Here is a 22,622-nt window from a genome sequence, read left to right as displayed (position 1 = left end):
AAAGAGGGAAATGAAGCAAATGCCTCTCAGGAAATTGTGACAAAAGGAGAAAAAAAATGAGAGAAATATCTGGTGAGAGCCCCAGGAGGCAACACAGGCAGAGGGGGTCAGACTTACTTTGTCCTTGTCCTGGCAGGCCAGTTTGAGCATACATGGAAAAAATTAAAACAAAAAGGGACAAAAAATAAAAAATGACTTTTAGTTGGTCTCAGAATTTGGAGAAGGTCCCAAAATAGCACTGACAAGCAAAAGACCAATCCCACTAAAAATACATCAGTACCCCTATTACTCTAGAAGGGGAACAAGTGAACTGTTTAGCTAAACTGAAAAGTGGGGTGTTCTGCAAAGGAAACCATATTGTTAGTAACAAAGGACAACTTTCTTACCTGCAGGGGCCACTGCCATTCCTTACAGGGGATTTGAGACAGGGACCAGGGTTCCCATGTCACACCCCTCCACTTGCACAGCAACAGGTGCCAATGGCCACTGTGGCTAAGAGGCCCAGTCTGGTTCAAAGCTAATCTGAAGTCATGTCACTGCTAAAATCAAGTCCCTAAGCCTCTTTTTAAAATCTCTTATCAGTTTGTTAGGAAAAACCAGCAAAATTCAAGTGTAACAGGACAGAATGCAAAAAATCTATTAGAAGCAACAAATACAAACAGAAAAGCAATTACCACTTTTCTAATGGGAAAACTATTTATAGTAGCTTCCTCTCACAGAGGAACAGGAAAGGCTTTGAACAGAAACAAATATCACAATTGTCTAGAAGATACTTTTAAAGCACAAAATAATGCTGACAATAAGTGCTGTGGGACAAGGGGAAGGGAAGAGATAAGAGTTCTTGCTAAAGGAGCATATTAGAGTATCCACAAAGCAAAATTCAAAGAACATCCCTCCCTAATTAGCTGGAGGAAGGAAAGTTGGAGAACTGCTAAATCAGGAGGTTCCTAATAAGGCTGTACAGAGTTACCAAAAAGGAATAGTGCCTTTGCTCAGTGGATACCATACCAGTTAATAGTCACAGTATTAAATGTCACCCTTATATTGTGAATTTAATGTCCACAAAACAAGACAGCTAGAGGGATTTATCAAGGCAGTCTTTTCCTACTTTATCTTCCCTTTGAAGCTGCCAATTACTTTATCTCAAGCTTCCCTAATGGAAGCACCAGAAAGAATTCTCAGCTCTGGAAAGACAAAACCTTCACAGACTTATTTTAAACACAAGAAGATGAAGCTATCCCTCTCAAGACACATGCTGTGCTCCTGCTTATCCCATTATTGTGGCTGTCACTTACCCCAACACGCTCTGGGTAGACTCCTGCCCTAAGGAATGAAGCCTTCCAGCTGTCCACCTCCTCCTGGGTCTCACAGGCCAGCTCCAGCTGCCGGTAGTCCTTGTAAACATTCCTGACAGGAAGACACATATTTTATTATTCTCTCTCTCGACTCAGAGATCTGCCCATATTTGACAAGGATATCAATGACTAGGGAATCCTCCTGTCATTTTAAGACAGAGACACTTGGTCCCTTGCTAGGAACCTCCTGATGACCCTGCAGAAGGAACTTTTTTTTTTAATCAGGTTTGATTGCTCTCAAATCAGTTGTATGTTTCAACAAGGCCTGGAAAAGATTCTCTTTTCAATTCTGCTCGCTGCTGGACTCCTTCACCCATTCCAGGTCTTATGGATTTCCCTAGTCACTCACCAAGAACACTGTGATTATAAATATATATCCCAGCCACAGGCAGACCGAGGTAACCACACCAAAAGGCTGAAGGGTTAAGTTCACACCACAAGCCATGCACTGGCAAACAAAAGGAAAATTATACATATCTGTAAGATCAGAAGGAATGAAGTTAAATCCTCCCATCTCCTTCGGAAGTGGCTGTCCTGAAAGGACCTCACATCTTTCCTGGACAGCTATCCTAACACACTCATCCCTACTCTGTTACATGAATCCTGTCCCTGGCTCCAGCAGCTTGCTGTGCTGAGATGGAGCATACCTCTGTTCAGTGTTGAAGAGAGCAAAGATGTGCTTGCTGGACATGAAGCCCTTCTCCACATCCCGCAGTTTCAGGTTATCCACTGGTAACATGTACTTCTTCTCCTTTTCCTGAAAAGGGAATGAGGAACAAGTCACTCCCTGCTCCAGGGCTACCTCTGCTCTGCCAGCATGGACTATCAGCATCAGGGCCCCACAGCAACAGAGAGGCATCCTCAGACCCAGGTCCTCTGTTTCCTTCAGTCTGTGAGAGAAGGGGAAAGCTGGAAACAAGAGTTTGTCCTTCCCAACTGCTTTTGTGATGTGGCCCAACAACCCTGTCCCACTGACTCCTCCAGGACCAGACACCAGCACAGCAATATCCAACCTCCCCAGATTGTGCTCAGCACTGTGGTCCCACTCTTCTTAGCAAAGGGAGTCAACTCAGGTTCAGGAAAAGCCAGAGATGTAATTGAGAAGCTGGTTTGATACAGAAGTTAGGTGTCAATAAACCTTGATGTGAAATACAGTGTTAAAGATCTGGTTTGTCTATATAGATGTATGTATATATATCTCAAATTTACCTCTTCAGAAAACTTGACTTGCTGATTTTGTTACTTCATCCTATCACTGTCCTAGTCCTACACTCTATTAGTTACTGTGAACCCTTCACCTTCATTAAAAAAAAAATCAAAACTTGATTACCTTTTACATTTGCATTCAGAAACTAAGTCAGAAATTATAACCTGTGCTTAGTCTCAAATCTGGATCTACAGCAAATTAACAGAACTGAATGTGGTTTAAGGCCCTCATTCAGAGCATCCTTTCCCAGCTGGGAATTATACCCCAGCATAACAGGAGAGGGAGCCCTCACACTGGTCTCCAAAAGGCAGAATGCAGTTCTCCAAGACCAAGCCAAACCCAGAGCATCCTCCAATGTGCAAAGCAAGCATGTGAGACTGTCCCCTTGTGAGATCTTGTTTGTAGACTTTTCTTGGCTGGAAACAACATGATCACTCTTGGGGGAAACAGGATGGAAAACAAAGCTGGGCAGTGAGGAGAGATCCTGAAGAGCTGACCAGGAAGGAAAGGCAGGGCAGAGGAGCAGGTAAAAGTGACAAAGCTGCTGAGCTCTAACACCCAGACAATTGCAAGTCCAGCCTAACATCCTCTTAAGCTTCAGCTAAATTTACTTGAGTTTGCTAAGGATACCAGCACCTCACAGTACTGAGATATCCCAAAGACAAAACTGTACCAGTTCACTGCTAATCATATGCAACAGGAATATCCCAAAAAACAGCACCTAGAAAACAGAAGAGATCTCTTGGGCTGTTGCCAGACTCCCTTTCAAAGATGCCAGGCCATGAAAACACAAGAATTCTTCCAAGCAATTTTCCCTGGAGTTTCTAATACTGCTGATCAGCTTTAATTAGATGTGGGCAGGTATTTTTCTACTGGGATATCTGTCAGCCACATGCTGCTCTCAGAGCTACTCAGACTACTTCAGATTCTGTGAGCCACAAAGAACTTGCAAGTTTTCTATTACTCTGGGTTGTCACTACGCTGACTTAGGCTGAGCTAGTGACCTAGAAGAGAACAACACCAACTGCTAAATTCTAGGCAGAGTAAGACCATCCTCACTGCAGCCTCACTTAAATGGAACTCCCTGCATCCACTCCACAGTCCCTGGGCTAGTAAAAAAACCCCGCCAACCACCCCCCACACATCCCCCCCAAAAAGCCAACAAAAAACCAAAATAAAAAACCCCACACCACCAAAACACCCACAAAAAAACCACTCAACAACAAAAACTGCTGATGTTAAAGATGTCTGAGGAAAACCTTCTGCATTAGGCCCACATAATTTCATAGAAGTTCAGCAATAGTGTCATTCTTCAGGAAAAAATGTCCAAAAGTAAGGGAATTCCATGTCCCTGATATGGAAACAACGTGCTCTTTGCCAGAGTTTCAACTTTCACCCTTTCCAAGCTCTCAAAGTAATGCTGCCACATGATCAAGACAGCACTATCTCCACACGCTGATCTTGCCACAGACAACAGAAGACAAAATATCTGTGTGCCAGCACAACTTATCAGTCCTCGAGGTGGAGGCAGCAAGAGCAATCAAGTGGAGGATGTGGGCACAAGACAGGGAGCCCCCAGGCCAGGCAGGCTGCAGTGAGCCCCTGCTGCTCCCCATCTCCTTACACCTCCCCCTTCCCAGTCCCCCACTTCAGCCTTTCCAGCTTCTCAGCTTTCAACCCAGCCTGTTTTATATCAACAATCTGACTTCATTTCCTGAATGTAGAGACAGGAAAGTGTGGAATGAGCTGCCAAGGGCTGAGCCTCTCCAAACTTTGGCTGAGCACTCTGCCCATACGTTAGCAATCTGGCAGGGTGTGCTATGGCTGAGCAGCATCCTGGCCAAGAGGGGAAAAGGGCTTCTCTCTCTCTCTGGCTTTCCAGACTTGGAGTCAGGAGGGAAGAGAAGGAAGAGCACAGATAGAAATGGGAAAGTAGTTTGTGAAATCCTATATTCAAAGTCCTCAGTCTGATCCCAAGAGGCTTATGTTATTCATATAGCCCTTCATCAATAAGGAGAAGAAAAAAAAATCAGGCAGAACCGTCCCTCAGCAGCAGAGTATGTGTTATATAAAATGTGCTCCTTGGCTGTGAGTTCATCTGTAGAGCCATGAGGCCAAGGGGAGGTGTGGCAGAGGCAGAGACCCCCAGACTGTACAAAACAGAAGATGGTGCTCAGTGTTGGCTTGGGAATATTGCAGGCACAGGGTAACCACCCCTCATCAGGGCTGCTGCTCCCCCCAGGAGTCAGCCTGCATGGAGAGCTGCAGAAAGAGATGACTGCAAGCTCCTTGCAGAGGCAGGAAAAGTGCCAGAGGATTATTCCCCCGCCCCCAGCACAGTGCAGAATGCAGCCATATGGCTCTGTACTCTGCATCTACCAGGGAAAGAAAATACACATGGCCAGGAAACCAACCAGGATCCATGAGCCATTCCAGTTGTGGGCTGGCAAGCACAATAACTGCAGGAAAAAAGTGATGCTGCAGTTGCAGCCTGATGTTCCAACGTCCTTTATTATTGCTACACATCTCTTTATGGTGGCTAAATCCACACATCTCTTTATGGTGGCTAAATCCTAGAGAGGGGTTTTGGCCAGATATAGCAATAATCTGCACTATCACTTGAATTATTTGTTGCTAAACTGTAGGTAATAAGCTGCAAGAAGTTCACAGAATTTACCAGGCAGCAAGCCAACCTGACTCCAAGCATTCCCTCCATTCACCTGGACTGCCTCAGCAGCAAAGTAAATTTTCCTGCTCTTGGATACATGCAAAATGAAGCTGACAGATGCATGTGTGGGCTCCCTAAGGTTGGAAATTGGCACTCACAGCACAAGAAAGTAATTGGCAGAATTATCAGATCTCAGTTTGCATTTGGAGCATAAATAAACTAATTAAAGGTTTCCCTGTAGCTGTTATGACAAACACCTTTTTCTGCACAGAGACAAAGGTCTGTAGATATGGGAGAAGACATTGCCATTGTTTTAATTGGAAGCTGTGTGAAATTAGGAGAAATTCATCTTGCTTAAACCTCTTAATCTCCTTTTCCTCCTGCAAGATGTAAAGTATTACAGGTAAACAAATCTGCCCCAGAGATGCCTGGAGTTTCAGTAAAATTGTTTCTGTTAAACACATGCACAGCGTTTTGGGAACTCCAGTAATAAAACTCTACTCCAATGGAGAAACATTAACACCATAATTTATAATAAACACACTGCACAAATACATGCACACTAAAAGATTATTAGGAAAAATTCCAAAGTGTTTTTCAGGGGCTATCTGAAAGCAAGTGAGCTGAGCTTTTTAAGTGGAACCAACCACTCTCAAGATGTTAGCAATTGCTTTCTGCTTCTTGTCTTAGCAAGTAGAAGAGCTGAATCTGTGAGATGTGAGTCCTCCAGGAAGCCCTGGTCATCCCACTACACAAACACATCTTGAGACCATCTTTCCCAGACACAGCCCACCTGTGTCACTTTTGCCCTCAGACCATAATTTATAGGAATTATTCCTCCCCCAAGCTGCAGAGCAGCTGTAATGGCTCATTTACATCAGAAAGTTGCCTTGGTTTAACTTAAACAACACATCCTAAGATTTTAAGCTGATTTATTTCAAAAGCTCTGTAGACACTACACTGGACTTATATGATTGATCACAACCATTACTGTTGGCTTAGTAAGCACAGCAATGGTAATTAACTCACCTGCACTAAAGATTTTTATTCACATCAGCTGAAAGAATGAGCAGATTTAAACCTGCAGCCAAGTGCCACCCTAGGAAGCCATGAGGGGGCTTATGAAGAAGCAGAGGCAGAAGCCTGAGTTGCTTGAGAGAGACTTTAGTGCCCAAAACTCGACTGTCATGACCCCTTTAACATCACAGCAATGCCCACCAGCCCTCACAAAGGACAACCAGGCACTTCTCCCCAGTCCCCTTGTGCCAGGGCAGGGATGAACCATCCCAGAGTATCTGACTTGCTTTGCTAAGGGAAAGCACAACACACACAGACACACACAAAGTGCTTCACACCCCTGAGAGAGGGCAGGTTACACCTCCCCAGTGCACCACCAGTGCCAAGATGGGAGCTCCAAGTGTTCACATTTTTGGTCACAAATCTTAACCATCCACACCAGGAGAAGGAAAACTGGAAGGGAAGAGGAATGAAGTCCCCTTTTATCCCTGCAGCACAGGGAGAGGGAGCAAATCCTGTGGGCAGGGAGTAACATCTGGAATCACTAGATGAGAGCCAGGCGTCACAGAAAGCGACAGCATTCCTCAAGTTTCCATGCAGGGTAGGGAACCTTCCTTTCCCCCGCGCAACCCCATCCGTCAGCCGCTCACTTCCTGCCAAACTCTGCCTTCCCAGCAGCCAGCAAGCTCCTCCCTCGAGTCTAGTTAGCTTTCCACTGCCACGTCAAGTGAGGCAGAAGGACAGAAAGGAGGCAAGAAGGGAGGGAGCAAAAACCAGAAGAGGGAGGGAGGCTCAGCAATGCCAGGGCGTAGTGGGGGGAGAGAAAGAAGGGATGTGGATTGCTCCTGCAGCAGCCAGAGGTGAGCTGCAAGGGCAGCTGGCCAAGGTTGCCTTCTGCAACCCTGTCCAAGGACCTTCTGGAGGGCTTGGAAGCAAAGGCTGGTTCTGTTTGAGCTTTGCTCTGGACCCGCTGGTCTTCAGGACAGGAGATGAGGGTGCAATGGGGCCTGAGGATCTTCCCACACAGCTCCATGGGGAAGAGAAGAAGTTGAATGAAGCAACAAGTTCTGCACATCTGGGTGACAGCCAAGACTTCCTCCTCAAACTGCAGTAATCGATTTTTTTTTTTCTCTTTCTAAAAAGGTGCAGCATCTCCCAGGTGGAATCCAGGTACCAGCCTGACACCAGCACTGGAAGAGGAAGGCGCTTGGAGACTTGCTCCAAATTGGAAACATGCAGGGAGCAACATTTCTTCTCCCCCAGCTGCCAGAGGAGGATGTTTTTCCAATCAGGACTTGGACTTTCGTTCACCCCATCTCTGCCCCGCACAACCCCATCCCAAAAGCAGGGAGGGGAGAGGACTAACGAGCTGCTGATTGCCGGAGAGCAGAGAGCAGATCGCAGAGGCTCCACTCCGTCTGCCCAGTGTTCAGACTACCTGTTCAGGACTACGAGATTGTACAGTAGTCTGCACATTGGTTAGGCTGTGCTGGGATACACCACACACTGCCAGTGCTGCACGGGGACGGCAACACCTGCACGGCAGAGGGAACGCTTGGAGAGGGTGGGCTCTGGGGATGGCTGCATGCAGAGGTCACTCATCTCTCAGCCTGGGAGGGTCTAACTCTTTGGAGCAATGCCTGATGATCACTTCTACCTGCCTGTTCACCAGCCTACTCACAACCCTCTTATTTCTGCTCTGTCTCTCTCATTCCATTCTTATTTCTTTCAGTTTCACGTGCTTGTCTCAAGGTAGCTGTGTTCAGGATGGCTTGTGTTTCACATGCTAAGCTTTGCCATAAAATGCAGAAATAAACACACAGGCCTGTCAGAGTCACAACTGTGGTGTGCTTTGCTACCTGAGAAGGCAGGTTCAAGCATAGAAAGGTGACTGGAGGAAGGGGAGTTCATACTGTAAAGAATATTGGTCATAATACAAAGAAAAACCCACAAGGGATTCAAAGTTGCAGTTTTGGATGCTCTGGATGTTGTGTTTGCTTTGATGTTTGTCAGCCAGAGAAAGAAGAGAAAATAAGTGAAAGCATAAATGAGGACTGATAAAATCTGAGTAAGATTATGAGAAAACATACACTTGTGAAAAAAGATAAGTGCATGAATGGAAAGGCTCCACAGAGAATGTAAAGAAAATGAACATTTTCCAGAGAGCACCTGAGAGCAGCATGAAAGCAGGAGAGGAACCACCTCAGAGCAGACCTACTCTTATGCTCTTTAAAACAAGCTGGATGCAAAAACTTGACTGCAGCCAACTCATCACAGCAAGCTTCTGATGACTGGGGCCATTTGAGTAAAGAAAAAGGATTTCTACCATCTGATCTGGGCCTCAAGGACATGGACTGGGAAGTGGATGGGGCCAGAGAGGAGGGAAGTGCATGTGTACAGTGGGGGGACAGTCTCTACTGATCCATGTGTTTATTTGTAAACTAGAATTGGGTAAGGGACACTGACAGGTACAGAATACACAGCTATTTAGTGCCTGTCACTTCCCCAGGACAGGAATACGTTTCAAGCAAAAGAGAAGGCATGAAGACAGAGAAGAAGCTCAACAGCATCAGGAATCAACACAATCTGTAAGGAATATGAAGCATCTGCATGCACCTAAAGTATCTAAGACTCTGCAGCCATCCCTCCTTGTACACACAGGTCTGAAATGCAGCAACATTGCATGCAACATGTGAACACCCCCAAGCCAATAAGGTCATTCTTCTTATGTAGCCACTCACTCACACAAGACCCAAATTTCTAGTACATGATTTACCTGAGTAAGGACAAAAGGTTCCATCTGTATTGAACACTCACAAAAATACCCAAAGGAAGCAGCAGATATATCCATCCACCCAGCTGTGCAAACACTCCAGCACACAGTGGCACACAGGCACTCCAGAAGGAACAGTTACCCTGTAGAGCAGGGTGTGAGCTTTACTGGCAGGAACCACAGAGCACAGTGCTCATTCCACCCTGCCTACAAGGTCCCTGTCACCAGCAGCTCTCTCCAAGCTCACAGACCATCTTTTCCAGCAGGCAGGAAAGCCCTGCAGAGTCACAGGCACTGTGCATTTCAGAAGGGATCTGGACAGGAGGAGTATTCAAATCAAATTCTTGTATCATGTCCACTGTGGCGCTTGCTGAGCAGCCAGTGTGCTCTGGTGCTGTGCTGCTGCTCCACTGGGATATTATGGCCTCCCTGAGCAAGGAAACCTCACTCCGTACAGCCAGCATCCAGAGCAGGCTCCTCCCCACCTCTCCTTCCCACTGCTGGCCTGCAGCATGATCCCACAGGGTTCAGGACATGCAGGTACCTCAGGAGGGTCGCCAGGTCCTGGGAGGCCAAGCTTTCTGTGGGGCCACTCTCCATGGGGCCAGTGTTTGACTTATTGAAAGGAGACAGGAAGAAAAACAGAGAGCCCAGGAGCACACACACATGCTCTTGGCAGCAAGGCAGAGTGGGGAGCCAACTTTCCACCCCCGCTTGGCCCCCTCTTTCCTTCCCCTCCCATTCCCCAGCTCCCTCCTTCAGGCCCCTCCAGAGCATCAACAGCCATATATCCCTGCTAACATGTAATGCTGGGCCCTTTAAGACATTTTAAGCTTCAGTTCCTTTCTTCAGAGGCAGAGAAAAAAAACAAGCCAGTGCTGCGGAAAGACTGGTATTTCACTAATGGGGTCCAGATGTCTTCATTCCACAGACACTGGGTCCTGCCTTGTGGGACAGGGTAGGGAGGGGCAGTGTCCCCAGCCCTGCTGGCCCCAGAGGTGCTGGCCTAGCCTTCACCCTCGCCCCAGCACACACCACCTCACCCTGCTCCTTCCCCCATCAGCACCCACAGCTCTGCTACCAGCGCTTCCATCCACAAAAGGCAGATTCAGCTTTCTCCTTGTTCCCTCTGGAAAGCAGCCAGAGCACAGGGGAACTAAGACAAGAGAGCCCACAAAACTGCAGGGTGGGGCAGACAGCCTCCCCCTTCCTTCCAGAGCTGAAGCAAAGAAAGACCATGGTGTACAACTTTAAAAACACATGAGACTGTTTCAGGAGATGAAGAGGACATGAGTTCTCCCAAACTGGTGAAGAAGGAGAGCTCTGTAACAAACATGTAAAAATCCCCTGTCTGTCAGGGGACCATGCACTGTGAGCAGCTCTTGGGTGTTGAGTCAGCTCCATGCAGGACTGAGGTTTGGGATGGGAATCCCCACGCTCAAGCCTCTCCCAGCTGCCCGTCAAATGCACCAACTTTTAGCCTGATTCAATATTTGAGTCCAGGCAGACGTTGCTTCCTTTCTCCCTCACAACAGCCAGTGATCAAGGAGTTGAACTTGGGGAGGAAGCAAATAAAACACACACTTCCCTTTCCCCCCTGCTCCCACTCAGTTGAAAACAAAGGCTCCTTTCTCAGAGGCAGCTCAGACCTCATTGGTGCTGGTTCTCTGTGTTTAAGGGACAGGGGCTGGCAGGGAACTGTTTTCATTAGGCAGCTCTGCAGAAGGGAAATGGTGCAGACCTCCAGTTGCTATCAACCCCCAAGGCTGCCCTCCCTCAGGAGGGGAGGGAGGTCCAATCCTCATCCCAGGCAACTGGAATCTATCAACAGTTTATACATCCCCACTGCAGACCGCCCTCCCTCCCACTCCCTGGGGGAAGAACAGGGAATTCTGATCATCTCTGTAATACAGATGCAGCAGCTGGCTTTGATTAAACTACTTGATGTTTATAACCACTCGACCTGCATATGAAGCCCAGAGGAGAGGGAAGCCTCCCCAAGCAACTCTGAACACAAAGGGCAGGGGTCTTACAGCAGAGACACACTGATTTAGAGAAAGCCATTTCAATGCCTGGTTCTTTAATTAGGAAATTGCTGCCTGCTCATCCATAGCAGCACAGCAGTCATCTCCATACAGAAAGCAATATTTAGAGGCTGATTCATCACTGTATTTGTCATCATTTCTACCTGCTGAGAAGGAAACAGGCCCACTGATAGCAACTAGACAAGAATCCAGTCCTGGCTGCAGCTCCCAGACACAATAGTGAGTGCCTCAGAACACCTGAGGGACACAAACCACAATAAGAGGCAGAGAAGTTTCTTCATTTGCAATCAGAAACCCTAATCAACTCAGGGCCATTACATCATACCAGACATTTTTAATCTCCCAGCACATTGAGGGGACTAAACCTTTCAATCACATCCTTACCAGAACCATGCAGCTATTCTTTCTATTTTCAAAGTAATCAAAAGGGACAATTATCTACCTTTGTCTTGCATTGGAAACAAGATGCTGTTGACAGTGATTTCAGCTGGAACGATTCTGTCTGCTTATAACAATTCCCACTGAAGCAGAAACACATCACAGCATGTTGCCAGAATTTCTAATATTCAAGATATCAAGCAACTCTACAGAGTAGGTCCATGTTCCTATCAGTGGTATTCCACACATCACTGTACTTCTGATCAGCAGAACTCTGACCATTTACAACTCAAACAATTTTAAATACAACATTTTAAATATGTTATTTTTATATTGGCATGCTCAATATAGAATCAGTGAAAAGACATTCCTACTTTGCACGCTTAAGAGCTGTACCTGGGTGAGATTAACTAATTTACTCCAAGTCAGAAGGAGCCAGTACCTGAGCTAGAGCTTCAGGTCCACAGCTCCTGTTGCTTTGCTCTGAGAGAGCTTTTTTCTTGGAACCAGGAGATGCATGAAATCACTGCCACGTGCCTTCAGAAAACTCACTGCTGCCCCACAAATGCCTGAAAGTCCAAATCTTGGAACTAACCCATCACACCCTTGATGATCACAGCTGCCACAGCAAAACGAATAAAGGTCAAATTCATTCCAAATGCCTGTCAACTTCCCACTAAGCCAGAACTTCAAGCATAAATATTACTCCTTGTGCGTCAAACAAGCCACATTCACATCAATTCTGAAATGCTCAGCAGTACTGAGGCCATGGGGAGCCTGGCCCAAGGATAGTTTCAGCTTGTCACAAGCTGCAGACAGCACTCAGAAGTTTCATCTGTAATACCCAGTGACCTGAAGGGCTGGTCCTCATCAGATGCCTGAGACTTGAGCAGCAGAGTTGAGATACTCACCTCATCATCCTTGTACCAGGAGAGGTTCTCTGCTGTCAGGACAAACCAATACTCCTTGGAGCCACCCTTCATGATCCCAATGTTGTTGATGGTGAGCCAGCCTTTCCGGATCACCTGAGGGGTGGAAGCAGTGAGCATTAACAAGGACAATCATTCCTGGCCTCAGGTGACAGAGGAGGGATCCAAGGGTATCCCTACATGCAGAGCAGTATGGAAAGACAAGGAACATGGTGCTCTCTGCTGCTGCCAGAAGAGCCCCCATTCAACTGGCCAGTGGAGGTCATTGCCCCAAAAGGGCCAGGAACAGCATAAAAAGGAGGCAGGAAGGAACCTGGCAGTGCTGTGCATTATACCCTCTGCCAAGAGGAAAGAGATACAGAAAGAACTACACCAGGAGTGCCTTGGACACAATCCACAAGCACCAAATCACAGCAAAACACCCAGAAGAGGCCACATCTAGAGGAAACCAGGACACCAGCACACCTTTCTGCAAGTGTGGAGTGCTTCACTCAACTCAGGGTAGGGGGAACTAGCTCAGGACACAACCAAGCACCCCAGAAAGAATTTAGTTTAATTAAAGAAGTCACTAAGGATAACAGAACAAAATGGTGCATCTGGAATTAGTATCCTGGACTTCAGCATACCCAGGTATTTGGGCAGTCATATTAATCTTGGGCAAGACAAGTTCCTAGAAGTTTAGTCTGTAAAGAAGCCAGGTTATTACTCTCTAGGGGACTCCTATTCACCAAGTGCTAGTTCAGAACCCCACACTTGCCATAATCAAATGCAGGTATGCATCAGCTTAAAGACATTAGCTTTTACTGTTACTGCACTATTCACACCCAGAAACATCTGCATGCTTTATTTGTACTGTGTTGTATGAATATGCTTGCTGAAAACTTCCTGGCATGGAAAAACCATGAGACTGCACTGTGTATTAGCTGGTTGCATTGTGTGAGCAACCTACCCAGGTGGCCTACCCAGTTACCTGCCCTGAGGTACAGGATCATTTAATTGGCAATTTACTCTGTAAAGGCAAACATAGGAGCCTCGGATGTTCAGCTTCTGCCTTCTAAGCTCGAGCTAGTCCTACTCTCCATGTGGACAGGAGGGGGCAGTGGAACAGAACTGCATATCCTTGGATTGCTGCTTTCTATCTCCACCCACTCGAAAGATGTACCGCAGTTCTGAATTCTTCCTCAACATACTACCTGTGCACCTCGTTTCTGCTTCATCTGTGTCTAATGCCAGCTGCCCTCCTCTCCCCATTCGGCAGCAGAGGGAATAATGTGTTTATGCCCTGGTTTTGCCTTCCCAGATGCAACATTAATGTTCATTAGCACACCCTGCTGAGTGGCCTTCTACTCACCAGGATCTCATCCTGCAAAGGGGAACCATAGCAACAGCAGCAGAGCAGAGAGCAGGAGAGGAGCAAAGAGAGGAGAGATTATTACCAGGAAAGCTGGAGCAGGAGAAGAGAGGCTCAAAAATAAAATAAAATAAATTGGAGGCTGGTACCAAATCTTTTACCCCAGGTGTTAACACAAGCAACCCCCATCCCAAAATAAATCTGCTAATGGGAAAGCGAAAGCACTTTAGAGGTAGATCCGGAGTCTGCCCTTTGCACTCTTCTACCCTCAGCTCTACTGGAAGGGACTGCAGAGGATGGGATTCCCTACAGCTGCTCCAAAATGGCTGGCTGGCCAGCCCAACCTGCTGAGGACACCTGCCTGCCAACAATCTGAAACACTCTGCAACGTCATGTCCAGGGAGAGGTGGCCAACATTCTGTTATGAAGATAGATGTCAGGAGTGAATGTCTTTTTAAAAGACTAAGAAAAAGCATTTGCTTCCATTCTCTATGAAGCTGCCTGTAAGGCTTTGTTTCCAAGATCTTCTAGCCAAGATAGCCTTGCCATGTCCCCAGCAAATCTGGGACAAAGTGTCATTATTCTCTTTTTACTTCTGTGTACACTCCTTACAGTTCCTGGAGGATTAAGGGAAGTCCTCCCCTCCACTGCTGTCTTCTCCCATGGGTGTATTCTGATACAAACCCACTGCAACTATGGCTGTCATCACTCTCTAGCTCCCTGTACAGAGATTATACACTTCCAGAGAAGTTTTTCAGAAAAAGAGCCCATGAACTCTCTTGAAATCTCTTTTCAGAAAGTAGATACCACTCATGGGAAAAGACAACTAGAAAGAACAATTCTGTAAGAGGTCAGACCTGGTGTTCTGTACCTCCCACCTTGGCAGGAGAGTTGGCACAGTTAGTGAAGGGGCTGAACAAACAGGAATTCACAGAACATTAATTAATATGGATTTCTACCAGAAAAGAAAGACCTGATCTTGATGATCAAGCTGCCATTGCCCTCCATTGCTGCCAGATGCTCAGTTCTTCCTGACTGCAGGTAGCCTAAACCACTATCCTCCAGTTATAAACAGTTTGATGAGTTAAAAACAACAAAAAAGAGGCAACACAATGAAACAACTTGGAGCAGTGCTGCATCCAGCCCAGCACTTGTCCACCTGGTGGATTCCAGGTAGCAAACATGTCCTCCTTGCAGCAGTGAAGGAGATGGAACTTGGCCTACCTGGTTACCAGCGGCCTTCTTCTTGCTCATCTGGCTGCTCCTCTGCTGAGCACTGAAAACAACAGCAGAGACATTCAAAACTTCTAAGGCTCTTCTTGATCACCTGAATTCCCTTCCCTTTGGATAGCTGCTGCAATCAGCTGGGGCCCCCCAGCACTGACTTCCGAGCCTTAATAACCCAATCTTTTGCCATCTGCTCTCTCAGCCTGGACTACTCATCTTCTTGCTCCCACATGAACCTCATTTGGGTCACTAACCCTCCACAGCTGCTGGGTTTTTTTGTTCTGACACAAATCTAATCCTGTAACACCCCCTTCCAGGCATCTCTATTCTCACCCCAGCCTTGCAATCCAGAGCCACTGAAAAAATAAGCAATACTGAGAGCTGCTGCACCATTTTTGGGACAATAGCATCTGCACCAGGGCCCTCTGCACCTCCTATACTGGAGCAGCTACAGGACAGAGCCACAGGACACACACGTGGAGAAGAGGAGGCAATAGGAGGTGGGTGCTTACTTGGCAAAGCCAATGAAATCCTCGTGGTTTGTGTTCATGTAAGCCAGCTCAATGTCTATTAGAAGCATGACCTGCCAAAGAGAGGCACAGACAGGAGGTTAGTGACTGACACTGCTAACAGGGCACACAGAGCCCTGCACACTGTTCATCCAATCCCCTCTGCAGCCAGACACCCCTTGGCTCAGGCCCAACTCAGACATCCTCAAAAGGTGTCCCCCAGCCAGTTTCCCCCCCCCGACACACACTCCTGATCCCCACCTGGTCCTTGGTCCTGCCCTCTCTCTCCCGGATGTGGGTGGTGACAATCCTCTCCATCTCCTCCCGCAGGTGAGGGTACTGGCTGAGCTGCAGGAGAGAGGAAACACGTGCACATGGGAAAGGGAGGTAAAAAGGGGGCTGCAGCCCCCCACATGTACACATGCACACATACACCTTGCTACCAGATACTCTCAAGGGAAGTTGTAGAAAGCTGGACTTGCAGACAGATTTTTCCAAGTTCCTGGAGGTCCGTTGCAGGCAAAGTTAATTTCTGCTTGCTCTGGGCTTTAGAGAAAAGCCCTTTTCAGTGTTGCAGCAACCTTTCTGTCTCACCAGAGACCTGCTCCAAACGCATCACATTCTTCCTGTCATGAGGCTTTTGGCAAACTCCAGATATAAGTGCACTGCTTCTTGCTGGTGGGATTTTTCCCATTTAAATGAGTAGTTTCTCTAAATGTTAAGCATCTCACTGTAGCAGCTAAGCAGGTGAATGGCCTGTTCTTACAACCTGTTAAGTCCTCTAGGAAGTGAAGTGGATTTCAGTCCCTGTTTGCTGAGGGACTAAGCGAAAGCATCTGTCTCTCTCCGACATCTGCAAGCAGAGACACAGGATCTGAGCAGCTCAAGGCTTCATGTCTTCAAGAAACACCGAGCTCTGGGCATCCAGCTGCTTCTACCTGTGCTGGGGCAGGATTACATAACTGAGATCTGTGCTCACATTGCATCTACAGCACATTTTTTGCCACATTACTGAGGAGTGAATCCTTTCCTGCCCACACTGAGAAGCAGGAGGACTCTGGTAGCTGTGATTTTCAAGGGAAGATTATCTACAGAGATAATACCTGAGTTGCACTTCTAGAATCAGCACCTTTAAAGTCCTCTGGGTTTCCACAGCTCCTGCCTTCTTGCCTAGAGTCATAAACCTCTAGTGATTCCTACAGCAACAACTGTTGCATCTCAGGTCAAGCCCAGCACAGCCAAATGAAATTAAACCTCTAGATCCAGAATCCAGCCCTTTCTTCGCTACTTCACCTATCCCCTGGGAAACTATTTTCCCTGTTTTTCTAAATATTATCTCCAATTTCACTATGATGTCAAACAGTATTTCCCAATATCAGTCTTTTATACCTGCTCAAGGAGATATGTAAAAAGAAAATCTCATTTGCCCAAGACATGTACTGCATTTGTTTTGTTCCTCCCATTTATGAAATCTTCTTCTTAAACTGGTTTGCCCTTTTTTTTGTATACATAATTATAACATGCTACAAAGAACAGCCTCAAAATGTGCAGCATCACTTCTGGAAGCCAGAACCCACACTAACCACCAGCAATATTCCTAACATCTGCCAACAAATAGTTTCAAACCCTTTGAGCTCCCTTGCAGTCAAACAATTTGCAATAGCCTAGAACTGGAATTTGGACTAGATTTGACACTATTTTTAAATGTGCAGTTTGTTTTTGAAGGCCACAGAGGCAGGAAAAAAAGTGGAATTTGTGTTACCCAGTACCACCTTGTCTTAAAAGCAGAAACTGGGTGTTCTCCATGATCTTTTGGTTCAGGCAGCTGGTTGCTTCAGAGACAGACAGGGAAAGCTTCCTGTTTCCTTTGGGGGGTTGGCAAAGGATAGATGGGCAAGTTATGTCAAACAGAAAAAACAGGAAGTTGGAAAACCTTCAAGCAAGTCTCAGCTTCTTTGCTTCAAATTTTAAAAAAAAATCAACAAACAAACACAGTCAAACAAAAACCACATGAAATCTCCCCCCACCATCCCAGTCCCAACCAGTTCAAATGCACACAAAGTGCAAAACAAGTAGTGCTTTATTCAGAATCCAGCTCGTCCAGCAACATCCATGTGCAAAAATAAATTGGCAGCATTGGTCCCCATGCAGGCGCTTCTGACCCCAAGCATGCACAGGAGCAGCAAGGGTGGGCAAGGAGAAAGGATAAACAAGCCACAGGATGTCACACCACCAAGGAACATGCAACAGGGTATAGAGGGGCAAGGAGTTATCACCAGCAGGACAAACAGCACCCAGAAATGCCATGACTCTGAAAGACAGGAGAGCAGGCGACCCTTCGAGGGGTAAAGTCTGTCAGCCTGGGATTGTGTCCCAGCTCAGTGGGGTTTCCATCCTGCTTTAGCATCATTTTCCTGTTTAATCAAAATACAAGCTTACAGCCCTCTTTGAAAACCAATTTGTCCCAATGCTCCTTAGTTCCCCTCTTTGCAGATTCTACGAGTCCTTGCCAGCACTCCAGAGATCAACCTTCAGCTGAAGGGCTGCTGACTTGCAAGACTTTCCTGCACTTGTGAGACACTGCAGTGCAGTCTGGCACAGAAGGTTCCTGCTTTTGGAAAAACACTAGCTAGAACATTATCTTCCTAAATGTAAGGGAGCATGCTTATACCAGCTTTCTGCTGCTTTTGGAGCTACCCTTCAGTAGGAAGAAGCTCAGAATCAAGCCAGTCACAGGACAGCTGTTAATGGCTGTCTTCTTCAGCCCTCAACTTTGTCTAATAGTCAAGAAATAGTCAATTTTCATACAGGAAAACTGTACTGTGAACACAGATGGGTTTGTCACCTTCTGTGTTCTTTGATAGTCTAATAATATTCAATCTATACAGCTTTATCAACTGTACATACAATGATTTCTTCACCATCTGAGGTGAAATGAAATAATTGTGAGAAAACATAAACAATAACACACAACAGTTCAGGACAGCAACAAACCAAGGCTACAGGACTGTTAAGCTAATTCAAGAGGTGTTAGCCCAAGCAGCCTTTCCTTCCAGAAGCCTTGCAGGACTTCTGGTGAATTTAAAGGTTTTTGTCATCTTTTTAGATGCAGCATCAGTCCACAAAATGGCAGGCTGGGTATTACCTTACAATTAGCATCAGTCCTAAAGTAGCCTTTTCCAGATGCTTCCCCTAATAGCACATGCTCTTGTCCATGTCAAGCAGTTAGAGCTATAACATGCAAAATAAATATTGCAAATTAACTAATGTCCCTGTGCTGTTACTACCTTATGGCAACAGAACCCATCTCAGTCCAGCTGTAATCCTTAAGTGGCCTTTTCTTTCTTTCTACTCTTTCAGAGGGAGGTACAGGCAAGATTAACCTTCTCACTACATGCAGACATTTGACTTAAAACATTACTAAAGCCTTCCTTTTTCTTCCAGGACTATTGCTATGTGTTTTCGTTGAGGCAGTTATTTTACATCTAACATCTGCCTCCCTGGCCTCTCTGGCTTTAATCACACCATTAGTCTCCTACAGTGTCACTATCACCTTCCTTACAGGATTAGCCAGGTTGCATCACCTTGGAATATCCTCACAGGGTCATCCATCACATCATGGATTAAAAATCCACAGAGCAAGTGGGTATCCAGCCACTCTAATGACATGATCCAACAGAGAAACTAGAATTCAACACCCCTGGGGTTTTTATCATCACCCTTCTCTCTCCCCACCCAGAGCAGACATCACCAGCTGGATACAGAACACAGTGCAAGTAATCACACCCACCAAAATAAAAATCCACATCAGAAACAGACTGAGAAGGAGTTGCTCTGCCTCACATCAGACCCCACAATATAGCAACAGCAGGACTCCTCAAGAAATAGACTGGGCAGAGCTTGGGGCATGTCAAAGATGAGTTCTTACAGAAGTGAAATGAGCTCCGCATTTCTAAGTGGGCCAGATCTTATTAACTCATCTTCTGCCCTCACTCTGAACTCACATCACTTCTTATCTTCCCCTCTTTCCTAATTTAGGGCTCACCAAAATGCTGGTGAGTCTGGCTGTAACCCTGGAAGAAGGAAACCATAATTTCCAAGTCCTAAAATAGCCCATGGAACATTCCTTTCCAACTTAGTTTCCAGAACATACTTCTGTTGTGCCAGATGTTTCTTCTGGCCCCTCGCTGGTAAGTTTAACACCAATTGCCACATCTGCCTTTTTTTTAAAGGAGGCATGTGGTGCCCTCTCCTGGAAGGAACCAGCCCGGGAACCAAAGCCACTCCTGCCCCAGCCTCCAAGAAGTATTTGACACCTTTCCTGTCACTCTCCACCTGCTGCTGCCCTCAGGCTCCACCTCCTGTGGTTCACAGCAAGCAAGGAAAAGCACCACACTACTTCCCCCTGAGCATAGTCCATGGAGTGAGAAATCAGCAGGAGAATGATGCAGAGGGTGTAATGCCTGGAAAAGCTCTTCTCGAAGCCTTTTGGAGCTCTGAATGTCCCTTGCAGAACATCTTGCACCTCAGACTTTTAACCAGCTGCTGTTCTGTAGATGCCATGGTTCAATATGCAGTGCAGACCACTCATGCTGTGGGGGTGGGAGGTCTTTTTCTGCCTTTTTATCTTTTTCTAGGGTACCTGGATTTAAGGGGGTCCTAAAATAACAACTAAAAAGTTCCAAATGTGCAGGTAATGGCACAGCAAACTGGTCTTACAAAGGGTTTGATCCACACTGAGCCAAACAGAGGAAAAAGTTATGCCAGAGTAACCCACTGGGACCCAGCTCACTGCTCAGCTAAAGAGGCGTCACCCACTCCCCTTGGCCTGCCTTTGAACTGCTCCTGTACCTGCAGGTTGCTGCTCTCCTCTAGATGCATTGTTATATCAATTTTCTCTCTCTCGATTTCCCGGAGTTCCTGGTGTGTGTGTGTGTGTGTGGAGAAACAGCATGGAAGTGTGTGGGAAGGGGATGGGCATTGACCTTTCTTTGATTTTTTGTTTCTTTACCTTTTCGCTACACTTTCTGATGGTGGATGTGAGCTCACTCACTACCATATCCACACACTTCAGACTTGGCTCCTTCAACTTCTGCACCTGCTTTTTCACTATGGCTTCAAAAGCGAGGTCAGGCGTGAAGAGACCCGTTCTGCATGGCAGGGGAAGGGTGGGAGGAAGCAACGAGGAAGAAGAAAGCAAAGCAGAGAAAGAGCAGGAAGGAGGAAGAAAGAAGGAAGGAAGAGGGAGAAGAGAGAAAACACAAGGCAAAATGAGAAGTGAGATTTTGGTTCATTCCATTAGCTTACTGAACCAGGTGAGCATTGCTATGGGGCCTGTGCACTGCCAAGTATCAGGAGAGTCTACAGGCAAATGGAAGTGTCAAAGGGGGAATGAGGTAGGAGCAGCTGGGCCAGTGAAATGGTGAGCTGTCAGGAGCAAGATGGATGAATGGAGCCCCCAGGGATCAAGTGATCACTTCCTGAAGGAAAGCTTCTTAGGATTTCAAGACAGAACTTTTTGCCAGCAAGCCACTGTCCCTTTTCCTAGAGTTTCATCATTTATCATTTCTCTTTATCTCATTTCCCTTTCCTTCCCACCATAGTTAACTTCCCTTCCAAGTTTTCCTTATTCCAGCTGCAGGAAGCCTGAACAGGAGCGAGGCTAAGACCTCAGAGGTCTGTCACTTGCACCTTGTTTTGGGAGAGCTGAACTGATGTCTCTCAGTTGCAGGGATGTGAGCAAACCACTCTACTTACAGGACATTATTTCATCTCACCCACCTTCCCTTCAACATCAGCTTCCTCAGTAAGAATAGATGCACCCAGTATTTAGGAAAATGCAAAAGTGCTACAGGACATCCACAGCTATACAAAGCATCCATTATACCTGCAGCATCAGACCCAACACAGGCCTGCTGTGATTTATAAGGAGCTATTAATTTCCATTGATATTTTGTGGTCTGTGTTCTCAATGGCTCCACTCAAAAAGAACAGAAAGTTCACAGAAACTAAAGTTACTAAAATATAGCCAAGATCAATCCAATTCAAGACTACTGCACCAAAAAAAAGTCTTTCAGCACTTCTTTTAACACTTCAGAGCTTCTACTGGATGCTCTTTGTTACACAATCTGAGTTACTTGTCTTACCATGGGCCATTACTACTTTGCCAGTGCTTTCAGGGAATAACATCCCCTTGGCATGGGAATGGGATATTGCTTTTCTAAAGCTGCAGTTTATAATCACACCTGGGGTGCCTGCAGCTACCAACAATCCTGGGATGGCTATAAATAACCACCCCTTCATGTAAATCAGGTATTTACTCCTTCACCTCATCTTTCACATCTCTGTGGATAACACCTGCAAGTCCCCAAGCAACACCAGCAACACTCTTCAACGTGTATTAGGGCATGTACAACCACTCTGCCTTTTAAGCAGCAGAGAGCTGGAATATGTTACAGGATTTGGATTCACCTAAGGGTCTTTCTACAGGTGCCAACAATGCCTCTTCTGAGCAAAGCAAGAGCATTTCCAGAGCCCAGTTCACATCCTCTGACCCAGCAGAGGCTTCCTACTAATCCAGTTGCCCAGCTAAGCTCCAGTTATGATGTTTACCTCACCGGACTTCAGGGGAAGTCTGATTTTTTTTTTAATTAGTCCCTTACAATACCTGAGTATCACCTGAATGACAGTATTTTGTTTCCTCATAAACAAAATTGTAACCATGGCTACTAGAGTACACACAGAGCAACCAGAACTGAAGTCAACCATGAACACCTTAGCAGTAGGATCCAAGCTGAAATGGAATCCTTTATTCCTGAATCTGTGCTATTTCCCGCCAATCCATCTAGTCTCTTCTCCTCCCATATTTCCCACCCTGCTGTACCCACCACCTGATCACTTGAGGAACTGCTGCCTTCAAAACAGAGGGTTTATTCTCAAATTATCAGTAAAAAGAGGAATGAAAAAGAAACAATGAAGTAAGAAATTGGAAGTGAAGAAAAAAGGATGCAATGAGAAAGAATCAATGGGCAGTTTTGAATAGCAACTGATGGATGGAGAACAAATCAAAATAAGCTTCAGAGGGCACAAAAAAGGAGGGCCCTTCTGATCCAGTTAGCAGGTGACTCTGGATACTTGGCAGCCCGAGGGCCTGTGCTTACCTG

At 46.2% G+C, this 22,622-nt stretch overlaps 1 protein-coding gene across 1 annotated transcript in view; it reads right to left on the bottom strand.

Annotated features, from left to right (window-relative positions):
- DNM1 (dynamin 1) overlaps positions 1 to 22,622 on the bottom strand; it is a 45,935-nt gene that overhangs the window by 11,521 nt on the left and 11,792 nt on the right. The window contains exons 11-18 of the mRNA XM_031057308.1: positions 15,721 to 15,807; positions 15,463 to 15,533; positions 14,948 to 14,999; positions 13,724 to 13,735; positions 12,355 to 12,468; positions 2,003 to 2,112; positions 1,296 to 1,407; positions 118 to 129 (exon numbers count right to left, since the gene is read on the bottom strand). Coding sequence (XP_030913168.1) covers positions 118 to 129; positions 1,296 to 1,407; positions 2,003 to 2,112; positions 12,355 to 12,468; positions 13,724 to 13,735; positions 14,948 to 14,999; positions 15,463 to 15,533; positions 15,721 to 15,807 — 570 coding nt within the window. The remainder of the gene's footprint in view (positions 1 to 117; positions 130 to 1,295; positions 1,408 to 2,002; positions 2,113 to 12,354; positions 12,469 to 13,723; positions 13,736 to 14,947; positions 15,000 to 15,462; positions 15,534 to 15,720; positions 15,808 to 22,622) is intronic.

Source organism: Geospiza fortis, unplaced genomic scaffold (genome assembly GCF_000277835.1).
Source record: "Geospiza fortis unplaced genomic scaffold, GeoFor_1.0 scaffold27, whole genome shotgun sequence".
Classification (NCBI taxonomy): domain Eukaryota; kingdom Metazoa; phylum Chordata; class Aves; order Passeriformes; family Thraupidae; genus Geospiza; species Geospiza fortis.
This window is presented reverse-complemented; position numbering and strand designations above follow the sequence as displayed.